Source organism: Gracilinanus agilis, chromosome 4 (genome assembly GCF_016433145.1).
Source record: "Gracilinanus agilis isolate LMUSP501 chromosome 4, AgileGrace, whole genome shotgun sequence".
Lineage (NCBI taxonomy): Eukaryota > Metazoa > Chordata > Mammalia > Didelphimorphia > Didelphidae > Gracilinanus > Gracilinanus agilis.
The window spans coordinates 268,033,693-268,057,393 of NC_058133.1; the positions used below are offsets into that span (position 1 = coordinate 268,033,693).

A 23,701-nucleotide genomic window follows, 5' to 3' on the forward strand; every position below is an offset into this window, starting at 1 on the left:
TATCAAAGATGAAAAGGGAGACCTCACCTCTAATGAAGGGGAAATTAAGGAAATCATTAAAAACTATTTTGCCCAATTATATGGCAATAAATATAGCAATCTAGGAGATATGGATGAATATTTACAAAAATACAAATTGCCTAGATTAACAGCAGAAGAAATAGAATACCTAAATAATCCCATATCAGAAAGAGAAATTGAACAAGCCATCAAAGAACTCCTTGTGAGGGCCTGATGGATTCACAAGTGAATTCTATCAGACATTCAAAGAGCAACTAATCCCAATATTATACAAATTTCTTGATATAATAAGCAAAGAAGGAGTCCTACCAAATTCCTTTTATGACACAAATATGGTACTGATTCCAAAGCCAGGCAGAACAAAAACAGAGAAAGAAAACTACAGACCAATCTCCCTATTGAACATAGATGTAAAAATCTTAAACAGAATACTAGCAAAGAAACTCCAGCAAGTGATCAAGAGGATGATCCACCTTGATCAGGTGGGATTTATGCCAGGAATGCAAGGATGGTTCAACATTAGGAAAACCATCCACATAATTGACCATATCAACAATCTAACAAACAAAAATCACATGAGATTATCTCAATAGATGCTGAAAAAGCCTTTGACAAAATACAGCACCCATTCCTATTGAAAACCCTGGAAAGTATAGGAATAGAAGGTCCTTTCTTACTACCACATGAATGCAACTATCAACAATTTGGAAATAGGTCTTGATCAATGACACATGTTAAAACCAGTGGAAATACGCATCAGCTCTGGGGGTGAGGGGGTAGCCCGGGGGGTGAAGCATGAATTATGCAACCATGTTAACTTTTCTAAAAAATAAATATTAATAAATGTTTAAAAAAAAGAATATCAGGACAGTTTTCTTGGGTAATTTCCTGTAATATGATGTCTAGGCCTTTTTTTTTTTGTTCTTGACTTTTGGGTAGTCCAAGAATTCTTAAATTGTCTCTCCTGGATCTAGTTTCCAGGTCAGTTGTTTTTCCAATGAGGTATTTCATATTTTCTTCTATTATTTCATTCCTTTGATTTTATTTTATTGTTTCCTGATGTCTTGTGGCATCGTTAAGTTGTCATTGTCCAGTTCTAATTTTTTTTAAACCCTTAACTTCTGTGTATTGGCTCCTATGTGGAAGAGTGATAAGGGTGGTCAGTGGGGGGGGTCAAGTGACTTGCCCAGGGTCACAGAGCTGGGAAGTGTCTGAAGCTGGATCTGAACCTATGACCTCCCATCTCTAGGCCTGACTCTCAATCCACTGAGCTACTCCAGCTGCCCCCAACAGTTCTAATTTTTTTAATTTTTTATATGTTTATTAATGTTTATTTTTTAACATGGTTACATGATTCATGCTCCTACTTTCCCCTTCACCCCCCACTCTCCCCAAACCCACTGCCGATGCACATTTCCACTGGTTTTAACACATGTCATTAATCAAAACCGATTTCCAAATTGTTGATAGTTGCATTGGCGTGGTAGTTTCGAGTCTACATCCCCAATCATGTCTGCTTCAACCCATGCATTCAAGCAATTTTTTTTCTTATATGTTTCCTCTCCTGCAGTCCTTCCTCTGAATGTGGATAGCGTTCTTTCCCATAAATCCCACAGAATTGTCCTGGGTCATTGCATTGCTGCTAGTACAGAAGTCCATTAAATTCGATTTTACCATAGTATATCAGTCTCTGTGTATAGTGTTCTTCTGGCTCTGCTCCTTTCACTCTGCATCAGTTTCTGGAGGTCATTCCAGTTCACCTGGAACTCCTCTAGTTTATTATTCCTTTTAGCACAATAGCATTCCATCACCAGCATATACCACAATTTGTTCAGCCATTCCCCAATTGAAGGACATACCTTCCTTTTCCAGTTTTTTGCCACCACAAAAGGCGCAGCTATAAATATTTTCATACAAGTCTGTTTATGTATGATCTCTTTGGGGTACAAACCCAACAATGCTATGGCTGGATCAAAGGGCAGGCATTCTTTTATAGCCCTTTGAGCATAATTCCAAATTGCCATCCAGAATGGTTGGATTAGTTCACAACTCCACCAGAAATGCATCAATGTCCCAATTTTGCCACATCCCCTCCAGCATTCATTATTCTCCCCTTCTTTCATTTTAGCCAATCTGCTAGGTGTGAGGTGATACCTCAGTTGTTTTGATTTGCATTTCTCTAATTATTAGAGATTTAGAACGCTTTCTCATGTGCTTATTGATACTTTTGATTTCTTTACCTAATTACCTATTCATGTCTCTTGCCCATTTTTCAATTGGGGAATGGCTTGATTTTTTTATACAATTGATTTAACTCCTTGTATATTTGAGTTATTAGACCCCTGTCAGAGTTTTTTGTTATAAAGATTTTTTCCCTAATTTGTTGTTTCCCTTCTGATTTTGACTACATTGTTTTTGTTTGTATAGAAGCTTTTTAGCGTACTATAATCAAAACCATTTAATTTACATTTTGTAATTTTCTCCAACTCTTGCTTGTTTTTTTTTTTAAGTTTTATTTTTAGAAAAAATTTCCCTGGTTACATAAGTCTTATTTTTACTTTACCCTTCACCCCCTTTACACTCCCAACATTCCCCGACTTACCCCCTCCCCCCACAGTAGCTAATTCGCATTTCCACTGGTGTGGTCAGTCAAACTTATTTACACATTATTGATAGTTACATGGGTGTGGTCTTTTCAAGTCTACATCCCCAATCATGTTCTCATCAACCCAAGTGTCCACGCAGTTGTTTTTCTTCTGTGTTTCTACTCCTGCAGCTCTTCCTCTCAATGTGGATAGTGTTCCTTTACATAAATCCCTCAGAATTGTCTTGGGTCATTGCATTGCAGCTAGTACAGATGTCCATTACATTCGATTTTACCATAATATATCAGTCTCTGTGTACAGTGTTCTTCTGGCTCTGCTCCTTTCACTCTGCATCAATTCCTGGAGGTCATTCCAGTTCACCTGGAACTCCTCTAGTTTATTATTCCTTTTAGCACAATAGTATTCAATCACCAGCATATACCACAGTTTGTTCAGCCATTCCCCAATTGAAGGACATACCCTCATTTTCCAGTTCTTTGCCACCAAAAAAAGCGCAGCTATAAATATTTTCGTACAAGTCTTTTTGTTTATGATCTCTTTGGGGTACAATCCCAGCAATGGTATGGCTGGATCAAAGGGCAGGCATTCTTTTATCACTCTTTGGGCATAGTTCCAAATTTCCCTCCAGAATGGTTGGTTCAATTCACAACTCCACCAGCAATGCATTAATGTCCCAATTTTGTCACATCCCCTCCAACATTCATTACTTTCCCCTGCTATCATTTTAGTCAATCTGCTAGGCGTGAGGTGGTACCTCAGAGTTGTTTTGATTTGCATTTCTCTAATTATTAGAGATTTAGAACACTTTCTCATGTGCTTATTGATAGTTTTGATTTCTTTATCTGAAAATTGCCTATTCATGTTCCTTGCCCATTTATTAATTGGGGAATGGCTTGATTTTTTTATTCAATTGATTTAGCTCCTTGTATGTTTGTGTAATTAGTCCTCTGTCAGAATTTTTTTTTATAAAGATTTTTTCCCAATGTGTTGTTTCCCTTCTGATTTTGGTTGCATTATTTTCCCTTGTACAAAAACTTTTTAATTTAATATAATCAAACTTATTTATTTTACATTTTGTAATTTTCTCTAACTCTTGCTTGGTTTTAAAATCTTTCCTTTCCCAGAGATCTGACAAGTATACTATTCTGTGTTCACCTAATTTACTTATAGTTTCCTTCTTTATATTCAAGTCTTTCACCCATTCTGAATTTATCTTGGTGTATGGTGTGAGATGTTGATCTAAACCTAATCTTTCCCATATTGTTTTCCAATTTTCCCAGAAGTTTTTGGCAAATAGTGGATTTTTGTACCAAAAGTTGGACTCTTTCGGTTTATTATACACTGTCTTGCTGACATCACTTACCCCAAGTCTATTCCACTGATCCTCCCTTCTATCTCTTAGCCAGTACCATATTGTTTTGATGACAGCTGCTTTATAGTATAGCTTAATATCTGGTACTGCTAAGCCACCTTCCTTCACGTTTTTTTTCCTTATTTCACTTGATATTCTTGATCTTTTGTTCTTCCAAATAAACTTTGTTATAGTTTTTTCTAATGTAGTAAAAATGTTTTTGGTAGTTTGATAGGTATGGCACTAAATATATAAATTAATTTGGGTAGAATGGTCATTTTTATTATGTTAGCTCGTCCTACCCATGAGCACTCAATGTTTTTCCAGTTGTTTAGATCTAGTTTTATGTTTTTGGAAAATGTTTTGTAGTTATGTTCGTATAATTCCTGTGTTTTTTTTGGTAGATAGATTACTAAGTATTTTATATTGTCTAGGGTGATTTTAAATGGTGCTTCTCTTTCTACCTCTTGCTGCTCTAATGTGTTGGAAATATATGGAAATGCTGATGATTTATGTGCATTTATTTTGTATCCTGCAACTTTGCTGAAGTTGATTATTTCTACTAGCTTTTTAGTTGATTCTCTAGGATTTTTTAAGTAGACCATCATATCATCTGCAAAGAATGATAGCTTAGTCTCCTCCTTGCCTATTTTAATACCTTCAATTTCTTTTTCTTCTCTAATTGCTACTGCTAGTGTCTCTAGTACAATGTTAAATAAAAGAGGTGATAATGGGCATCCTTGTTTCACACCTGATCTTATTGGAAAGGCTTCTAATTTATCCCCATTGCATATGATGCTTGTTGATGGTTTAAGATATATACTGTTCATTATTTTTAGGAAAGAACCTTCTATTCCTATACTTTCTAGTGTTTTCAGTAGGAATGGGTGTTGTATTTTGTCAAAGGCTTTTTCTGCATCTATTGAGATTATCATGTGGTTTTTGTTGGTTTGCTTGTTGATATGGTCAATTTTGGGAATGATTTTCCTTATGTTGAACCATCCTTGCATTCCTGGTATAAATCCGACCTGATCATGATGAATAACCCTCTTTATCACTCACTGGAGTCTTTTTGCTAGTATTCTATTTAAGATTTTTGCATCTATGTTCATTAGGGAGATTGGTCTGTAGTTTTCTTTCTCTGTTTTTGATCTGCCTGGCTTTGGAATCAGTACCATATTTGTGTCATAAAAGGAGTTTGGTAAGATTCCTTCTTTGCTTATTATATCCAATAATTTGTATAGTATTGGGATTAGTTGCTTTTTGAATGTCTGATAGAATTCACTTGTGAATCCATCAGGCACTGGTGATTATTTTTTAGGGAGTTCTTTAATGGCCCGTTCAATTTCTTTTTCTGATATTGGATTATTTAAGTATTCTATTTCTTCTGCTGTTAATCTAGGCAATTTACATTTTTGTAAATATTCATCCATATCACGTAGATTGTTAAATTTATTGCTATATAATTGGGCAAAATAGTTTTTAATGATTGCCTTAACTTCCTCTTCATTAGAGGTGAGGTCTCCTTTTTCATCTTTGATACTATTAATTTGGTTTTCTTCTTTCCTTTTTTAAATTAGATTAACCAATACTTTGTCTATTTTATCTGTTTTTTCAAAATACCTGCTTCTAGTCTTATTTATTAATTCAGTACTTCTTTTACTTTCAATTTTATTAATTTCTCCTTTGTTTTTTAGTATTTCTAATTTAGTTTTCATCTGAGGATTTTTAATTTGTTCATTTTCTAGTTTTTTAAGTTGCATGCCCAATTCATTAACCTATGCCCTCCCTAATTTGTTACTATATGCACTCAGTAATATAAATTTTCCTCTTAGAACTGATTTGGCTGCATCCCATAAGTTTGGGTAAGATGTCTCATCATTGTCATTGTCTTCAATGAAATTATTAATTGTTTCTGTGATTTGTTCTTTCACTTAATTATTTTGGAGAATCATATTATTTAATTTCCAATTAGTTTTTGGTTTGCCTCTCCATATATTCTTACTAATAACTATTTTTATTGCATTATGATCTGAGAAGATTACATTTATTATTTCTGCTTTTTTGCATTTGTTTGCCATATTTCTATGCCCTATTACATGGTCTATCTTTGTGAATGTTCCATGTGCTGCTGAAAAGAAGGTGTATTCCTTTTTGTCTCTATTTATATTTCTCCAAATATCTATTAACTCAAATTTTTCTAGAGTTCTGTTCACCTCTCTTATCTTTTTCTTATTTATTTTTTGGTTTGATTTATCTAGATCTAATAGGGGAAGGTTCAGGTTCCCCACTAGTATGGTTTTGCTATCTATTTCATCCTTGAGCTCCACTAGCTTCTCCTTTAGAAATATGGAAGCTATTCCGTTTGGTGCATACATATTGAGTACTGATATTTCTTTATTGTTTATACTGCCTTTTATTAGGATGTAGTAACCTTCCCTATCTCTTTTAACCTTATCTATTTTTACTTTGGCTCTGTCAGAGATCATTATAGCCACCCCTGCCTTCTTTTTCTCATTTGAAGCCCAAAAGATTTTGCTCCATCCTCTCATTTTCATTCTATGTCTGTCTGTCTGTCTAATATGTGTTTCTTGTAAACAACATATGGTTGGGTTTTGGTTTCTAATCCACTCTGCTATTTGCTTCTGTTTTATGGGTGAGTTCATCCCATTCACATTCAGAGTTATAATTATCAACTCTGCATTCCCAGACATTTTGATTCTCTCTCCTAGTCCTGTTCTTTCTTCTTTCACTGTTTCCTTTTATACCAGTGTTCTGTTTTTAATCAGTTTCTATAATCCCCTCCCTTGTTTTACTTCCCTTTCTCCCCCCTCCCTTCTTATTCCCCTCTTATTGTTCTTTAAATCCACGAGGTGCTCCTCCCCAAGCCCTCTCCCTCCCTAGTATTGCTTCCCTCCCCACCAGTCCCTTTGTTACCCTTCTACTTCTCTATAGGGCGTGAATCAATTTTTTGCCCCTATGGATCTGATTGTTCTTCTCTAAGTTGATTTCAATGCACTTAAGTATTGAATATTTCCTCTCTCTAACCTCTTTACCCTTACAATGTATTGTTCTTTTTCCCCTTTTGATCCCATTTGCTTCTTTATGGAATAGAAATTTATTCCTTTTTGTTTGCTTCCCTTTTTTCTTATTGTTATCTTCTTCCCCCCTAGTTTTGTATACATTTATACATACATATATATATATATATATATATATATATATATATATCTTGACTTCATCCTATACAGTTAGTCCCTGTTCCCTCTATGTAAACTTCTTCTAGTTACTCTGTTGGTAATAATAATTTTTAATATTTGCCAATACCTTCTTTTCTTCTTGGGATATAAATTGATTGAATTTGTTGTTTCCCTTAAAGAAAAGAATTTTTTTTCTCCTCCCCCCTTTCTCTTAATTACCTTATGTTGATTCTCTTGAGTTCTGGGTTTGGGCAGCAAACTCTCTGTTTAAGTCTGGTTTTTTCTTGATGAATGTTTGGAAGTCCTCAATTTTACTGAATGAGCATACTTTCCCCTGCAATAATATAGTTAGTCTTTCTGGATAGTTGATTCTTGGTTGTAGCCCCAGTTCTCTTGCTTTCCGGAATATTGTGTTCCATGCCTTTTGGTCCTTCAATGTAGATGCAGCCAGATCCTGTGTTATCCTAACTGTGATTCCCTGATATCTGAATGACTTCTTTTTAGCAGCTTGTAATATTTTTTCCTTGGTCTGGTAGTTTTTTAATTTGGCTATAATATTCTTGGAAGTTGTCAGTTGTGGATTAAATGTAGAAGGTGATCTGTGGATCCTGTCAATTTCCACTTTTCCTTCTTGTTCAAGAATTTCTGGGCAATTTTTCTCAGATAATTTCTTGTAAAATGCTATCTAAACTTTTTCTTTTATCATGATGTTCTGGTAAACCAATAATTCTTAAGTTATCTCTTCTAGCTCTGTTCTCCAGATCTTTGGTTGAATCAATGAAGTGTTTCATATTTCTCCTCAAATTTTTCATGTTTTTTATTTTGTTTAATATATTCTTGCTGCCTTGTGAAGTCATTTTCTTCTAGTTGTTGAGTTCTGTTTTTTAAAGACTGTATTTCATCCCTGGCTTTTTTGTCATCCTTCTCTTTCTGGTCCAATTTTCTTTGTAGATCATCTTTTGCCTTCTTTGCTTCATTTTCAAGCTGACCAATTCTGGCTTTTAATACTTTATTTTCTTGTTTTAGCTGTAGTATACAGAATTGAGGTCATATAGTTTTTTCTAGCTTTGGCTGAGTTCCAAAAACTGTTAGAGGTTTAGAATTTGAGGAAAAGCAGTTGACTGGATCTTCTGTAGAGCGAGGTGGTCAATGAGCGAGCTGCTTTGATTACCTAGCTTTAATATTGAAATTTAGCCTAGCTTTTATATATTTACTTAAGAAATTATTATTTTAGATAAATCCTTTATATCTTCCTTTCCTAATACCACCCTGTCTTCCCTCCCTTATCTTATGTGTCTGTGGAGTTAATAAGGAGAGTAATTAGAGAGGAGTTAAATCTGTGAAGAGTTACCTAATTGACAGCATTAGTTATAGTTAGTGAAATCATCATTTATTCCCTTTAGATAGAAATAGCATTTTGTAAAGCTGAGTTTAAAGGCAGGTCCTTACTCAGACTCCATCTTTACTTCCCTTCCCCCACCTGAGGTTCCTGAGACAACTGATAGGGCTTTCCTTTAATCCACCTTCCTAACAAACCATCCTTCAAACAAAATAAACTCCTTTTGTGTTTCAACATCCCTAATTAGTATAATTTGTCTGTTAGTTATCAAGAGGGAAGAAGAGGGAAAGAGACAACATACTCTGGGTTAGAGGAAGCTGGGGCATCCATCTTGAAGGAAGGTGTTACTTCAAAACAAGTCCCTTCCTGTGAAATTAATTAAAGCCTGTTTGTTAATTTCAGTCTAGTCTATTTCCCTCAGCTTGTGTTTGAGTCTAAGTCCCAGTCTGTAAGCCTGCTGTGTTTGTCTGTTTAGTTTAATTTCTTCTCCCTGAATATCTCTGTTTCCTTCTGTGTTATACTCCTGACTTCAGTCCTATTATACCCTGGATCTCCTTTAATCCCAGCCTACCTGTAACCAGAAAACCCACTTAGCAAGTCTCCAACTTCCTCCTTTCAATTCCCTTATCCCAAACACCTTTCCGCAAATTACCCACATAACATAGCTCATGTATTTCCTTTTTCAAATTGTCTTTAGCCTCTCTTGATTGTTTTTTGAGTTCCTGAAGTTCTTGAATTATTTGAGTTTTAAATTCTTGAGTTAATTGAATTTTGAGATCTTCCAAAGCCTGTGTCCAGTTCACTGGAACTATTTCCTCTTCTATTTCTGTTTCATTTGCTCTCTTTTCACTTCCTTGAAAGAAGCTGTCAATTGTCATTTCTTTTCTCTTTTTCTCTTGCTTGCTCATGTTTTTTCCCCTTCCTTGTTCTGCTAATTTGAGCAGGTGTATTTAATGATCTTTGATGAAAGATCTTCCCCCCAGGGGTAAGTTACTTTCTCTACCCTTGGAAGACTTCTTGTCTGTCCAATTGTTGGGATGAAATCTGTATGGATTGGATTAGTCTTCCCTGAGGCTAAAACCTCAAAGCCTTGATGGGAGGGAAAAACAAACAAACAAACAAAAAAAGCCCAAAAAAGGTGGGGTGACAAGAAGGAGCGTTGTTTTTTTTTTTTTGCTGAACTGAGCTCTCCAGCAGTAGGGTCCCCCTGCCCTATCCACTGTGTTTGATCTGGTTTTCTTTCCTCTTGAAACCCTGCGTTCACTATCTCGGTATAAGGAAGCCAAGCTGTCTGCTCTCTGGGGTTTGGCTCTCTCTAAGCCACCATCTTCTGGGTGTTTTTGCTGTGTTTCTCTGGTTTTCTCCTCCAGTCACCTCTCCAGTGCCTGTGTTTGACTCCCTGAGTCTTATGCCAGCAAGGCCCTCTCTCCCAACTGGTGCATCCACCAGCCCTGAGATTTCCCATGCAGCTGGAGACTCCGCACAGCACTTGGGGAAGGCATCTTGGGATCCTGGGATTCCCCTTCTATGCCCTCAGTTCCAACAGTTCAAGTATTGAAGCCTTTTTTCTTGGCGTACCTCTTCAGTTGTGCTGCAGTAGGGTTCCCCCTGCTCTGTCCTGTTCTTAGATTCCATCCTCTTTCTTCTCGAAGCACATTGTTTTCTATCTCGGTGCATAAGGGTGCGGAAGTTTTAAGATTTGCTCCTTCTACACTGCTATCTTATCTTAATTCATCTCTTGCTTGGTTTTAAAATCTTTCCTTTCCCAGAGATCTGACAGGTGTACTATTTTGTGTTCACTTAACTTATTTATAGTTTCCTTCTTTATATTCAAGTCATTCACCCATTCTAAATTTATCTTGGTATAGGGTGTGAGATGTTGATCTAAACCTAATCTCTCCCATATTGTTTTCCAAATTTCCCAGCAGATTTTATCAAATAGTGGATTCATGTCCCAAAAGTTGGGCTCTTTGGGTTTATCATACACTGTCTTGCTGATGTCATTAACCCCAAGTCTATTCCACTGATCCTCCCTTCTGTCTCTTAGCCAGTACCATATTGTTTTGATGACTGCTGCTTTATTATTTTTTTTTTATCCTGGGACTCCATTCTAGGAGCATAGGGCCACAACCAGTAGGCAATGGGACACACAGTCACTCAGGGTCACCCAGCTGGGAAGTGTCTGAGCCCGGACTTGAACCTAGGACCTTTCGTCTCTATGCCTGGCTCTCAATCCACTGAGCTAGCCCAGCTGCCCCTACTTTAGGTTGCAGTTTCTTTAGCAGATGTAGTTTTTACAGGGTGGGGTTGCTAGCCCCACACCCAACCCTCCTCCTTTTTTCATCCAGGCTAGGGACCGTCCTTGGCCCAGGAGTGGTAAGGGTGGGCAGTAGGGGTCACTGCTCCCGGGGGGGAGCTGAATGAGCAATACAGGAGAAACACCATCCTGACTACCATGCATGCCTCCCTTACATCAAGACCAGAATCAAGGTCATCCAAAAGGAAGAGTTTGTATTGACTCCCATTGAGGTTGCCATTGAAGATATGAAGAAGACCCTAGAGTTGGCGGCGGCCATCAACCAGGAGCCGCCGGACGCCAAAATGCTTCAGATGGTGTTACAAGGCTCTGTGGGAGCCACTGTGAATCAGGGACCACTAGAGGTAGCCCAAGTGTTCTTGGCCGAAATTCCAGCTGACCCCAAACTTTACCGGCATCACAACAAGCTTCGATTGTGTTTTAAGGAATTCATAATGAGGTGCGGTGAGGCAGTAGAGAAAAATAAATGTCTCATTACTTCAGATCAGAGAGAGTATCAGCAGGAGCTCAAGAAGAACTACAATAAACTGAAAGAAAATCTCAGACCCGTGATTGAACGGAAAATCCCTGAGCTTTACAAGCCAATATTCAGAGTTCGAAGTGTAAAAAGGAACTCTTTCCACAGATCTAGTTTCAGGAAATGCGAAAGCCAGTTGTCCCAGGGCACCTAAGGAAAAGCTGCCTTCACCCCTACAGACGCTGGGAAGGAGAACACTCCAGCGCTTTGTAAAATAAATAAATATATAAATGAAGGACATTCTCCGCTCCCGGTTGCCCACACAGCCCCTGGCAGGCAGCCCTCGGAGCGCCCTGCTGCTTTATAGTATAGTTTAATATCTGGTACTGCTAGGCCCCCTTCCTTCACATTTTTCTTTATTATTTCCCTTGATATTCTTGATCTTTTGTTATTCCAAATGAAATTTGTTATAGTTTTTCCTAATTCAGGAAAGAAGTTTTTTGGTAATTTGATAGGTATGTCACTAAATAGGTAAATTAATTTGGGTAGAATGGTCATTTTTATTATGTTAGCTCATCCTACCCATAAGCAATCAATGGCTTTCCAATTGTTGAGATCCAGTTTTATTTGTTTGGAAAGTGTTTTGTAGTTGTTTTCGTATAATTGCTGTGTTTGTTTTGATAGATAGATTCCCAAGTATTTTATATTGTCTAGGGTGATTTTAAATGGTGTTTCTCTTTCTACCTCTTGCTGCTCTAATGTGTTGGAAATATATGGAAATGCTGATGATTTATGTGCATTTATTTTGTATCCTGCAACTTTGCTAAAGTTGTTGATTATTTCTACAAGCTTCTTAGTTGATTCTCTAGGATTTTTTAAGTATACCATCATATCATCTGCAAAGAGTGATAGTTTAGTCTCCTCATTGCCTATTTTGATACCTTCAATTTCTTTTTCTTCTCTAATTGCTACTGCTAGTGTTTCTAGTACTATGTTGAATAGTAGAGGTGATAATGGGCATCCTTGTTTCACTCCTGTTCTTATTGGGAAGGCTTCTAATTTATCCCCATTACATATAATGCTTGTTGATGGTTTTAGGTATATACTGTTTATTATTTTTAGGAAAGGTCCTTCTATTCCTATACTTCTCAGTGTTTTCAATAGGAATGGATGCTGTATTTTGTCAAAGGCTTTTTCAGCATCTATTGAGATAATCATGTGATTTTTGTTTGTTAGACTGTTGATATGGTCAGTTATGTGGATGGTTTTCCTAATGTTGAACCATCCTTGCATTCCTGGCATAAATCCCACCTGATCATGGTAGATGATCTTCTTAATTACTTGCTGGAGTCTCTTTGCTAGTATTCTATTTCAAATTTCTGCATCTATGTTCATTAGGGAGATTGGTTTTCTTTCTCTGTTTTTGGTCTACCTGGCTTTGGAATCAGTACCATATTTGTGTCATAAAAGGAATTTGGTAGGACTACTTCTTTGCTTATCATATCAAATAATTTGTATAGGATTGGGATTAGTTGCTCTTTGAATGTCTGATAGAATTCACTTGTGAACCCATCAGGCCCTGGTGATTTTTTCTTAGGGATTTCTTTGATGGCTTGTTCAATTTCTCTTTCTGATATGGGATTATTTAGGTATTCTATTTCTTCTGCTGTTAATCTGGGCAATTTATATTTTTGTAAATATTCATCTATATCTCCTAAATTGTTATATTTGTTGCCATATAATTGGGCGAAATAGTTTTTAATGATTGCCTTAATTTCCCCTTCATTAGAGGTGAGGTCTCCCTTTTCATCTTTGATACTGTCAATTTGGTTTTCTTCTTTCCTTTTATTTATTAGATTGACCAGTACTTGGTCTATTTTATCTGTTTTTTCAAAATACCAGTTTCTAGTTTTATTTATTAATTCAATAGTTCTTTTACTTTCGATTTTACTAATTTCTCCCTTAATTTTTAGTATTTCTAATTTAGTTTTCATCTGGGGATTTTTAATTTGCTCACTTTCTAGTTTTTTAAGTTGCATGCCCATTTCATTAATCTCTGCCCTCCTTAATTTGTTAATATATGCACTCAAGGATATAAATTTCCCCCTGAGTACTGCCTTGGCTGCATCCGACAGAGTTTGGTAGGATGTCTCATCATTGTCATTCTCTTCCATGAAATTGTTGATTGTTTCTATGATTTCTTCTTTGACTAATTGGTTTTGGAGAATCATATTGTTTAATTTCCAATTGGTTTTTGATTTGCCTGTCCAGGTGCCCTTACTAATTATTATTTTTATTGCATTATGATCTGAGAAGGTTACATTTATTATATCTGCTCTTTTGCATTTGTTTGCAATGTTTCTATTCCCTATTACGTAGTCAATCTTTGTGAATGTACCATGTGCAGCTGAAAAGAAGGTGTATTCCTTTTTGTCCCTATTTGTTTTTCTCCACATATCAATTAAATCTAATTTTTCTAGGACTTCATTCACCTCTTACGTCTTTCTTATTCATTTTTTGGTTTGATTTATCTAGATCTGAAAGAGGAGTATTTAGATCTCCCACTATTATGGTTTTACTATCTATTTCCTTCTTGAGCTCTGCCAGTTTCTCCTTTATGAATTTAGATGCTATACTACTTGGTGCATACATATTGAGCAGTGGTATTTCCTCATTGTTTATAGTGCCTTTAATGAGGATGTAATGACCTTCCCTGTCTTTTTTAATCATATCTCTTTTTACTTTGGCTTTGTCAGAAATCATAATAGCCACTCCTGCCTTCTTTTTCTCATTTGATGCCCAAAAGGTTTTGCTCAAGCCCTTAACCTTAAACTTGTGTATGTCCACCCAAACAACTCATATGTGTTTCTTGTAGACAGCATATGGTAGGATTTTGGTTTCTAATCCACTCTGCTATTTGCTTCCTTTTTATGAGCGAGTTCATCCCATTCACATTCACAGTTATAATTCTCTGTTGTGCATTCACTAACATTTTTGTATCCTCCCCTAGTCCTACCTCTTCTTCTTACCCTATTTTCTTTTAAACCAGTGGTTTGCTTAGAGCCGGTATCCCTTATCCCCTCCTTTGATTAATTTCCCTTTCTCCCCCCTCCCTTGTTATTCCCCTCTTTTTATTTTTAAAGGCCTAATGAATTCCCTCCCCCTTCTTCTCCCCTTCCTTTTTTTACCTCCCCACTCCCCTTCTCCCCTTGGTTTATCCCTTCTGACTTTCTCAGTAGGGTTATATAGACTTGTTTTTTTTAAACATTTATTAATATTCATTTTTAACATGGTTACATGATTCATGCTCCTCTTTTCCCCTTCGCCCCCCGCACTCCCCCCACCCATGGCTGACGCACATTTCCACTGGTTTTGCCATGTGTCCTTGATCAAGACCAGTTTCCAAATTGTTGGTAGTTGCATTGGTGTGGTAGTTTTGAGTCCACACCCTCAATCATGTCCACCCTGACCCATGTGTTAAAGCAGTTGTTTTTCTTATATGTTTCCTGTCCTGCAGTCCTTCCTCCGAATGTGGGTAGCGTTCTTTACCATAAATCCCTCAGAATTGTCCTGGGTCACTGTATTGCTGCTGGTACAGAGGTCTATTACATTCAATTTTACCATAGTATATCAGTCTCTGTGTACAATGTTCTTCTGGCTCTGCTCCTTTTGCTCAGCACCTGTTCTCGGAGGTCTCTCCAGTTCGCCTGGAACTCCTCCAGTTTATTATTCCTTTTAGCACAATAGTGTTCCATCACCCGCATATACCACAGTTTGTTCAGCCATTCCCCAATTGAAGGACATACCCTCCTTTTCCAATTTGTTGCCACCACAAAAAGCACAGCTATAAATATTTTCGTACAAGTCTGTTTATCTATGATCTCTTTTGGGTACAAACCCAGCAATGGTATGGCTGGATCAAAGGGCAGCCATTCTTTTATAGCCCTTTGAGCATGATTCCAAATTGCCAGCCAGAATGGTTGGATCAGTTCACAGCTCCACCAGCAATGCATTAATGTCCTAATTTTTCCACATCCCCTCCAACATTCATTACTCTCCCCTTCTTTCATTTTAGCCAATCTGCTAGGTGTGAGGTGATACCTCAGAGTTGTTTTGATTTGCATTTCTCTAATTATTAGAGATTTGGAACACTTTCTCATGTGCTTATTGATACTTTTGATTTCTTTACCTGAAAATTGCCTATTCATGTCTCTTGCCCATTTATCAATTGGGGAATGGCTTGATTTTTTATACAATTGCTTTAACTCCTTGTATATTTGAGTAATTAGACCCCTGTCAGAGTTTTTTGTTATAAAAATTTTTTCCCAATTTGTTGTTTCCCTTCTGATTTTGACTACATTGTTTTTGTTTGTACAAAAACTTTTTAGTTTAATATAATCAAAACCATTTAATTTACATTTTGTAATTTTCTCTAACTCTTGCTTGGTTTTAACGTCTTTCCTATCCCACAGATCTGACAAGTAAACTATTCTGTGTGTTCACTTAACTTGTTTATAGTTTCCCCCTTTATATTCAAGTCATTCATCCATTCTGAATTTATCTTGGTGTAGGGTGTGAGATGCTGATCTAGATCTAATCTCTCCCATATTGTTTTCCAAATTTCCCAGCAGTTTTTGTCAAATAGTGGATTCATGTCCCAAAAGTTGGGCTCTTTGGGTGTTATATAGAGTTTTATATCCCAATGGATAATATAGCTACTCTTCCCTCTCCGGGTTGATTACACTGAGAGTAAGGTTTAAATATTACTTCTTAATGATCTCTTCCTCTCCTTTTTATAATAGTATTTGCCCCCTCCCCTTCCCATGCCCTCTTTGTGTGTAATAGAATATCCTATTTTTCTTATTCACTCAAGTTTCTCTTGGTGTCCCCTACTATTCACCCCCCTCTTTCCCACCCGCCATGTCATCTTAGACCATTTAGTATTCCACCCTCTCCCTATGAATTATTCTTCTGATTGCTATAATAGTGAATACTATAATAGTTAATAGAATTCACTACACAGAATTATACATAGCATTTCTCCACATAGGAATACAAATAATTAGATCTTATTGAAGCCCTTAAAGAGGCAGATTTAAAAAATTATGAGTTTTCTTTCTTTCCCCTCTGTTTCTTATTTACCTTTTTATGTTTCTCTTGATTTTTTTGGTTGGATATCAAACTTCCCATTTAGTCTCTTCTGTGCAAATACTTGGAACTCTTCAGTTTTGTTGAATGTGCATACTTTCCCCTCGAAGTATATAGTCAGTTTTGATGGGTAATTGATCCATGATTGAAGGCCCAGCTCTCTTGCCTTTCTGAATATCATATTCTAAGCCTTGAGGTCTTTTAGTGTGGAGGCTTCCAGATCCTGTGTGATCCTAATTGGTGCTCCTTGATATTTGAATTGTCTCTTTCTGTCTTCTTGTAGGGTTTTTTCTTTTACTTGGAAGCTCTTGAATTTGGCTATTATATTCCTGGGTGTTGTCCTTTCTGGGTCTAGTGTAGAGGGTGATCTATGGATCCTTTCAATGTCTATATTGCCCTCTTGTTGTAGAACTTCAGGGCAATTTTGCTGAATAATTTCTTTTAGTATGGAGTCCAAGTTTCTATTAATTTCTGCTTTTTCAGGAAGACCAATGATTCTCAAATTGTCTCTTCTAGACCGGTTTTCTTGGTCTGTCAGTTTCTCATTGAGATATTTCATGTTTCCTTCTATTTTATCAGTCTTGTCTTTGTTTTATTTGTTCTTGCTGTCTTGAGAGATCATTGGCTTCTAATTGCTCAGTTCTAGTCTTTAGGGACTGGTTTTCGGCTATAATCTTTTGGTTTTCCTTTTCAATCTGGTCATTTCTGGTGTTCAATTTGCTTATGTGAGTTCATTTGATTTCTGAGCCTCACTTTCCAGTTGTGAAATTCTGCCTTTTAAACTGTTATTTTCTTGCCAGATCTCTTCCATCTTTCTCATCATCTCTGATTTGAACTCTTCAATAGCTTGTGACCAGTTTTCATTATTTTGGGAAGGTTTGGATATAATTTCTTATTTGTTCTCCTCTGTTGTCTGGATTTTCTCTGTGTAAATGTTGTCGAGTGTTACAGAGTTCTTCTTGTTAACTTTCTCTTCTGGTGTTTCTGATTTTGGCTTGCCATTGTTGTTAGCCCAGCGCCTTCTCAGCTTTATCCTCACACTCAGGGTCTGTCTGTGCTCCCTAGGTTCCCGAGGTCTTGGGTCTCATTGTTCTCAGGGTTGAGCCTCCTGGTTGTCCCTGGTCTGCCCCTCTGCCTGAGGCTCCTTCAGCACTCTCGGGCTGCTTCCACATCCGAGCTCCCATCTGCACAGGGTCCCCACTCGAGGTCCAAGCCTGCGCTCGAGATCCTTGTCCACATCTATTGCACAGCCTTCACCTGCCCAGGCGGTCAGGAAAGTCTGTGTGCGTTCTTTAGCCTCTTGGGGTCCTAAGTCTTGATGCTCTCAGGAACAAGCCCTGGAGCTGCCAGTGACTTACTTAATTGGTGCCCCAAATCTGCTTTAATTCTTGTGGGCTGGCCTTGGGGCTGTGTGAGGTTTGGGGGGTGGGAGAAGGGCTTCTTCCTCTCGCATTTTAGTGAGAGCTTTTTCACCCCTTTATAGCGTGGAAATGCCCCGATTCCGTGTACCTTCAATGCTGCGCCCTGTTGTGGGGTCCCTTCATTCATCTGGATTCGTTTTTATGTCCCCTTGAGGAGTCCTGTATGCTTTGGTTAGGAGAGATCGAGCAGCTGCTCCTTACTCTACCGCCATCTTACCAGTTCTAATTTTTAAAGACTGAATTTCTTCTATGACCTTTTGATTCTCTTTTTCCAATTGGTTCATTTTTCTTTTCAAGTCTTTCTTTCATCCTTTTACTTTTTTGCCTCATTTCCTAATTGGTCAATTCTGGCTTTTAGAACACTATTTTCTTGTTTTAATTCATGTGCCTGTTCCCAGATGACCTATTTTGCTTTTTAAGCTATTGTTTTGCTTTTCCCATTTTTCTTCATCCTGTTTTATTTGATTTTTTAAAAATTCCCTTTTGAGCTCTTCCAGAACCCGAGTCTAATTTCCTGGATTTTTCAAGATTTTGCTTGAAGTTCTTTGGATCCCATCTTCCTCTGTTCCTTCTGTTCTTTGATCTTTATCCCCATAGAAGCTTTCAATTATTACCTCCTTTTTTTACTCACTTCTTTTGCTCTGTGGATTGTAAACTTGCCTCTCTCTTGGTTTACTGGAGCAGGGTGTTTGAGCTACTCTTCCCTGGAGGGAATCTTTAGTCTTCTCTCTCTTCTTCTGGTATATTGGATTAGATCAATTGAGTTGACCTGCCATGCTAATTTGCCCTGAGGCCAAATCTTCACTATAAACTGCTGCTGAGGAGGCTGAAGGTGACCAACCAGATGCCTCTTCCCACTTATTTTCCTCCCTGCTAGCCACTGTCAGAGCCTTAGACCTCACATGGTGAATCTGAAGTATTCTGTTGTGGTTGCATCCCCCACCTGGGAATCCCAGTTAGACCATGTCTGATCAAAGGTCTCAGCTCAGTAGGTGAAGGAGGGATGTCCAGTCTCTCCTTTATACTGTGGAAATTGACTCTCTCTCTCTCTACCTACCTTTCACATTGTGTTCAGCAGGAGAATCCTGTGGCTCTGTCTTTTTGTTGGGTTTAGATTTTTGTCTTTTTTGAAATGCTTTTTAAAAGATTGGTATGGAAGGATAGTCAGAGAGGTTTCAACTTTTGCTGCTGCTGTGTGGAGAGTGAAATTAGTGTATTATTCTCAAGGTAATAGTTATTAATATCTTCAAGAAGTTAGTAAAGCTGGTTCCCACCCTATATCCTTTTCCCTTCAGGACAAGATTACCCCACCCCTTTCATTCTCTCTGCAGGACAAAGGCCTTATGGCCTATAAGTGTTTGGAATAAAAAATAATGTGGATATCTCATATGTGTACTTTTGAAAGTATAAAATTTAAAATTTCAATGTCTAGTTTTATAACATATAGTTAATGTGCTGCATAAATTCTTACTAAATATTTTTACTTATAGAGCATCGTAAACATGTGGCTTTTGGCGCTGAGGGAGCTGAGGGAGCGGAACGTAAAGAGGAAAACTTGAGTGATGCTGACGATAATGAAAAGGAAGATGAATTTAAAAAGGTATTTGTTGCTAAATAAATGAACTCAGTTTCTTGGAATTATAAGGTTATTGAACTGGAAATAATCCAAAATGTCAACTAGTTCCTCCCTTTTCCTCCAGGAGGATCTACACAGACAGAATAGGAATACTATTATGGTAGAAGTAATAGAAATAGAAATGAATTTAAGTAAAGTTAAATTTGGTTTTGCAGAGGCTATTACTGCTATCATAACAATACCTAGAAGGGGGGAAATGGAACTTCCTTTTTTCCCAGGAAAAAACAATGTCTACACATGTTTACAGTATATGATACATTAATATACACAATCATATTCACATACATCCCCTCCAACCTTGACCACCAACAGTAAAGAAATCTCTTGCCATTTCTGTCACGTGGAAGAAAAATTAGCCATATTTTCCTTGGCCCCTTAGGTCAGAACTAGGAGCACTGGATGAAAACTGCAGAGAGAAAAATTTAGATTTGATGGATTGAAGAGTTTTCTATCAATTAAAGTTGACCCAGTGTAGAATGGAACCTTGCAAAAAGGTAGTTGGTTTACCCTCACTGGAAATCTCCAAATAGAGATTTGATGATCACTTAATAGTAATATTTTAAAAGGGAAGTGTTGGACTACATGGCCTCTAAGGTCCTTTCTGAGTCTCAGTTTCTGTAGTTCTATGTTTATGTGAATATCCCCTTCTTTACAGCATATCTTCTGTTTGTTTTTGTGATGCCATACTGTCATGGTTCTCTTTCCACTTTCAACTTCACTCATGGCTTCCTTTGCTAGCTTCAACTCCTTTACCTATTTAAACATGGGTGTCACCAAAGTTCTGTCATTAGTTTTCTTCTATATTCTTTTCCCTGAGTATCAGCAACCTTGGTTTCAATTTTCATTTTTTTGAAAACTACTCCATGTCTATATTTCCATCCCTGCTCTTGTCTATGAGCTCCATTTATGTATTTCTAATTGCCTGCTAGATATCTACAGATGAGTGTCCTATTTGTACCTCAAACTCAGTATCTAAAACTGAATTCCTTGTCTTATTCCTCTTCCCACAAAATTAACAAAAACATCCTTGAAAAAAACCATTTTCCCCTTTCCTTACTTTCTATATGTCTTCTTAGTCACTTAAGCTTGAAATGTTAGAATTATCTTTGAATCTATCTCACCCTTCACCTTTGGTGGATTCCCATTCCCTGTTGATTCTTCTTTCGTTATAGTTAGCTCCATTGACTTATAATTGTATGAGGGTGATAGGCATGATTTTAGCCAAGTGTATAAGTTTGTGAATTTACTTCATGCCCAAGTATTTCCTTTCTGGAAAGAATTTTTCCTTTTGGCAACTTTGATGAAATTGTACCTATGATAATGGGTCAATGTGTTTCAATAGTAATAATAATCATGATATTAGTTAGTATTTATAGAGCACTATATGTTATCTCATTTTATCCCCATAGCCATCTTGTGAAGTAATGCTATTATTATTCCCATTTTATAGCTGAGGAAACTGAAGGCCAAGGAGGTTACCCAGTGCCATACAACTAAGTGTCTGAGGCAGGAATCAAACTCACATTTCTTTTATTTCAATTCCAGTTTTCATGCACCAGAGATGGGAAGAATTCAGGGTATAGCAGTCAAGGATTTTTATTATTCCAAGTAATTAGCTTGTGCCTCCTCCTAGGGGCTTGGTAAGGTTTGTGGCTGGTCAGTTTATAGTTAGTTGGATTTAGAGAAAGTTAGGAAGATTTCAAGAGAGATGGCTATAATCTCTGGCAGAACATAGAGGATTTTTTTCTCTTCAAAAAGGTCCTCTTGCTGAAAGGGACCATTAATCCTCGTCTGCCTAGGATACCCTGGTATCCATGTTTCTGAGGTAGAATTCACGATCTTCAGTTTTTATGAGATTATGAGCTCTTTAGTTTTTGGTACTTCCACTCCACCTCCCACACCAACCCCTACCATTAGAAATGAATTCTTTCATGAAAACAGTGTTGTCCACATTTAGCTATGGAATCTATGCTGAAAGGCAATGTGGTCTGGAAATCATTATTATACCTACGTTTATTGGTCTCAGGACTGGCTCCACTAAGATCTGAGGGTAGTCATTGAGGAGAGCAGCTAGAATAGACCAAGATTACACATAAGAAGGTCAGTGCTGGAGGCAGCACAATTTTGAAGGTATTGAGAGATTGCTTCTCAATTTATTTGAAAGAAAGGAAGATACCAAAGTCTTAGAAATAACTCATATTTTTTATCAAAAGAGGGAGAATAAAAAAAATAGCTACTGACATTTTCTATTTTTCATTTCATACCAGTCAGATGTCTTCTGCCACTATTTTCTCCTTCACCTTTCATATGAAAAAGCCTTTCTCCTGCCCAAGATAAATACCTCTAAATGCACAAGTGATCCCTTCCCATCTCATTTCTAGTGAATTGCCCCTTCTATCATCCCTTCTCCTTCACTAATCTTCAATCACTCCCTAACTGCTATCTACTTTCCCTACCACCTACAAACATGTCCAGGGGTCTCCCATTCTCTGAAACACCTTGCTTGATCTATCCATTCCTATTATCATCTTAGGCTTCAAATATTACATAATGTTTTTTCTGCCCTAAGCCTTCCCTTTTCCAATCTATTCTTGAGTCAGCTGACAAATTGATCTTCTCTCTCCACTACTACTAACTTCACAAAACCCATTTCAGCCATTCTCCAGTCCTTTGTTTGGTATCCTTGATCATAAAGGAGGGTGAACTGCATATCTCAGAAAAGGAATTGATGTCTGAGATGCAAATGGAAGATACATATATCTGTGCTTATCAGAAAGCTAGAGGAACTGCTCCTAAAACAGAAGGTCTTTGATCATGCAGTTTGCTTCAGGGCCAGCTTTCTTTAGCCAGCACTGCAGGGTACCAGGATTGGGAAATTCCTCACATACTCTTTGGCCTAGGATTCCTCTATCGACTTGGTGTCTAGGGAGCCCTCTACCGCCATGCCAGTGAGGATCAATGAGATAGAAAATAGACTATATGTAAAGCACTTTTCAAACCTTTGAGTGTCTATAAATTATTTATTTATTTACGTCCTGCAGCTTCTTCCATGAAGGATCTCAGACCATCCTTAGCCTGCACCCAAATCACTAAGCTCTCCAAGAGTTTTAGTGTACACCAGAATTTCAAGAACAACTATAGCAGAAGTTGTAGCCCCAAGACCTACTTACTAATCAAGCAAAGTTGAATACTTACTATAATACCTTTCAGGGTGTACTAACTCATTCACAAGAGAGGAAAGTCCCAGGTAGGAAGAACAAGAGAGATTCACAATCTAACTTCATTATACTTTTGAAGAACTACTACAACTGAAAACAACCTGGCACATTCTAGAATAGAGGGAAGGGCCTCAGTCAGTAGTGATGCATGATAGTGCCTTACATTCCTTGAGAAGACATTTCTCTTAGAATTGATGAGTTCTTGGAGGAGCTACCCAAAACTTCCAGGATGAGATCATTTCATTCTGTCCTTGACAGTTAAAATTACATGAAAGCTACTGTTATAATTCAACATTGGGGCTGAAAATGTGGATTAATAGATACAGTTAGGTGGCACAATAGATTGAACACTGGATCTGGAGGCAAGAAGACCTGAGTTCAAATTCAACCTCAGATACTTAGTTATGAGACCTTGAACAAATCACTTAACCTCTGTCTACCTCAGCTATAAAAGGGAATAATAATAGGACCTATCTCTCAGGTGAGGATCAGATGACATATTTGTAAAGCACTTCAAAAACTTTAAAGTGCTATTCCTACTCGAACTACCTCTTCTGAAGTCCCTTCTAGACCCAAGAGGAAGGATAGGGATGTTTCATTTTCTGTTCTTCCTTTCTTGCTGGGAGTCCTGGAAAAGTGTGGACATGGAGAAAGTAAGGATGAAAACACAGGCACTGATAGCAGTCACTTGGGATCTGTACTTCAGAATTTGAGGAAGAAGGAGTTATGATTCACTGGAAAGAATATTAAACTATCAGGAGTTGTGGGTCTTGTATTCTGTTCTGGGCTTAGTCACTAGCCATAGGAATTTAGATATGCCATTTGACTCCTTGAAGCCTCATTTTTTTCCTCTAGAAAATGAGCAATAGTTCTTAGGGTCCTTCACTAAGGTTTTATGAATAAATTTGGCAATTGATTTATCCCAATGATAAATGCATCTGGTATAATGAAAAATAGAAAAGGAGTTGAAAAGCTAATTTTCATTTT

At 37.3% G+C, this 23,701-nt stretch overlaps 1 protein-coding gene across 2 annotated transcripts in view; it reads left to right on the forward strand.

Annotated features, from left to right (window-relative positions):
- Positions 1–23,701, forward strand: part of DNAH8 (dynein axonemal heavy chain 8) — a 399,591-nt gene that overhangs the window by 104,074 nt on the left and 271,816 nt on the right. For both annotated transcript variants that reach the window (XM_044672126.1, XM_044672127.1), the window contains exon 20: positions 19,351–19,460. In XM_044672126.1, coding sequence (XP_044528061.1) covers positions 19,351–19,460 — 110 coding nt within the window. The remainder of the gene's footprint in view (positions 1–19,350; positions 19,461–23,701) is intronic.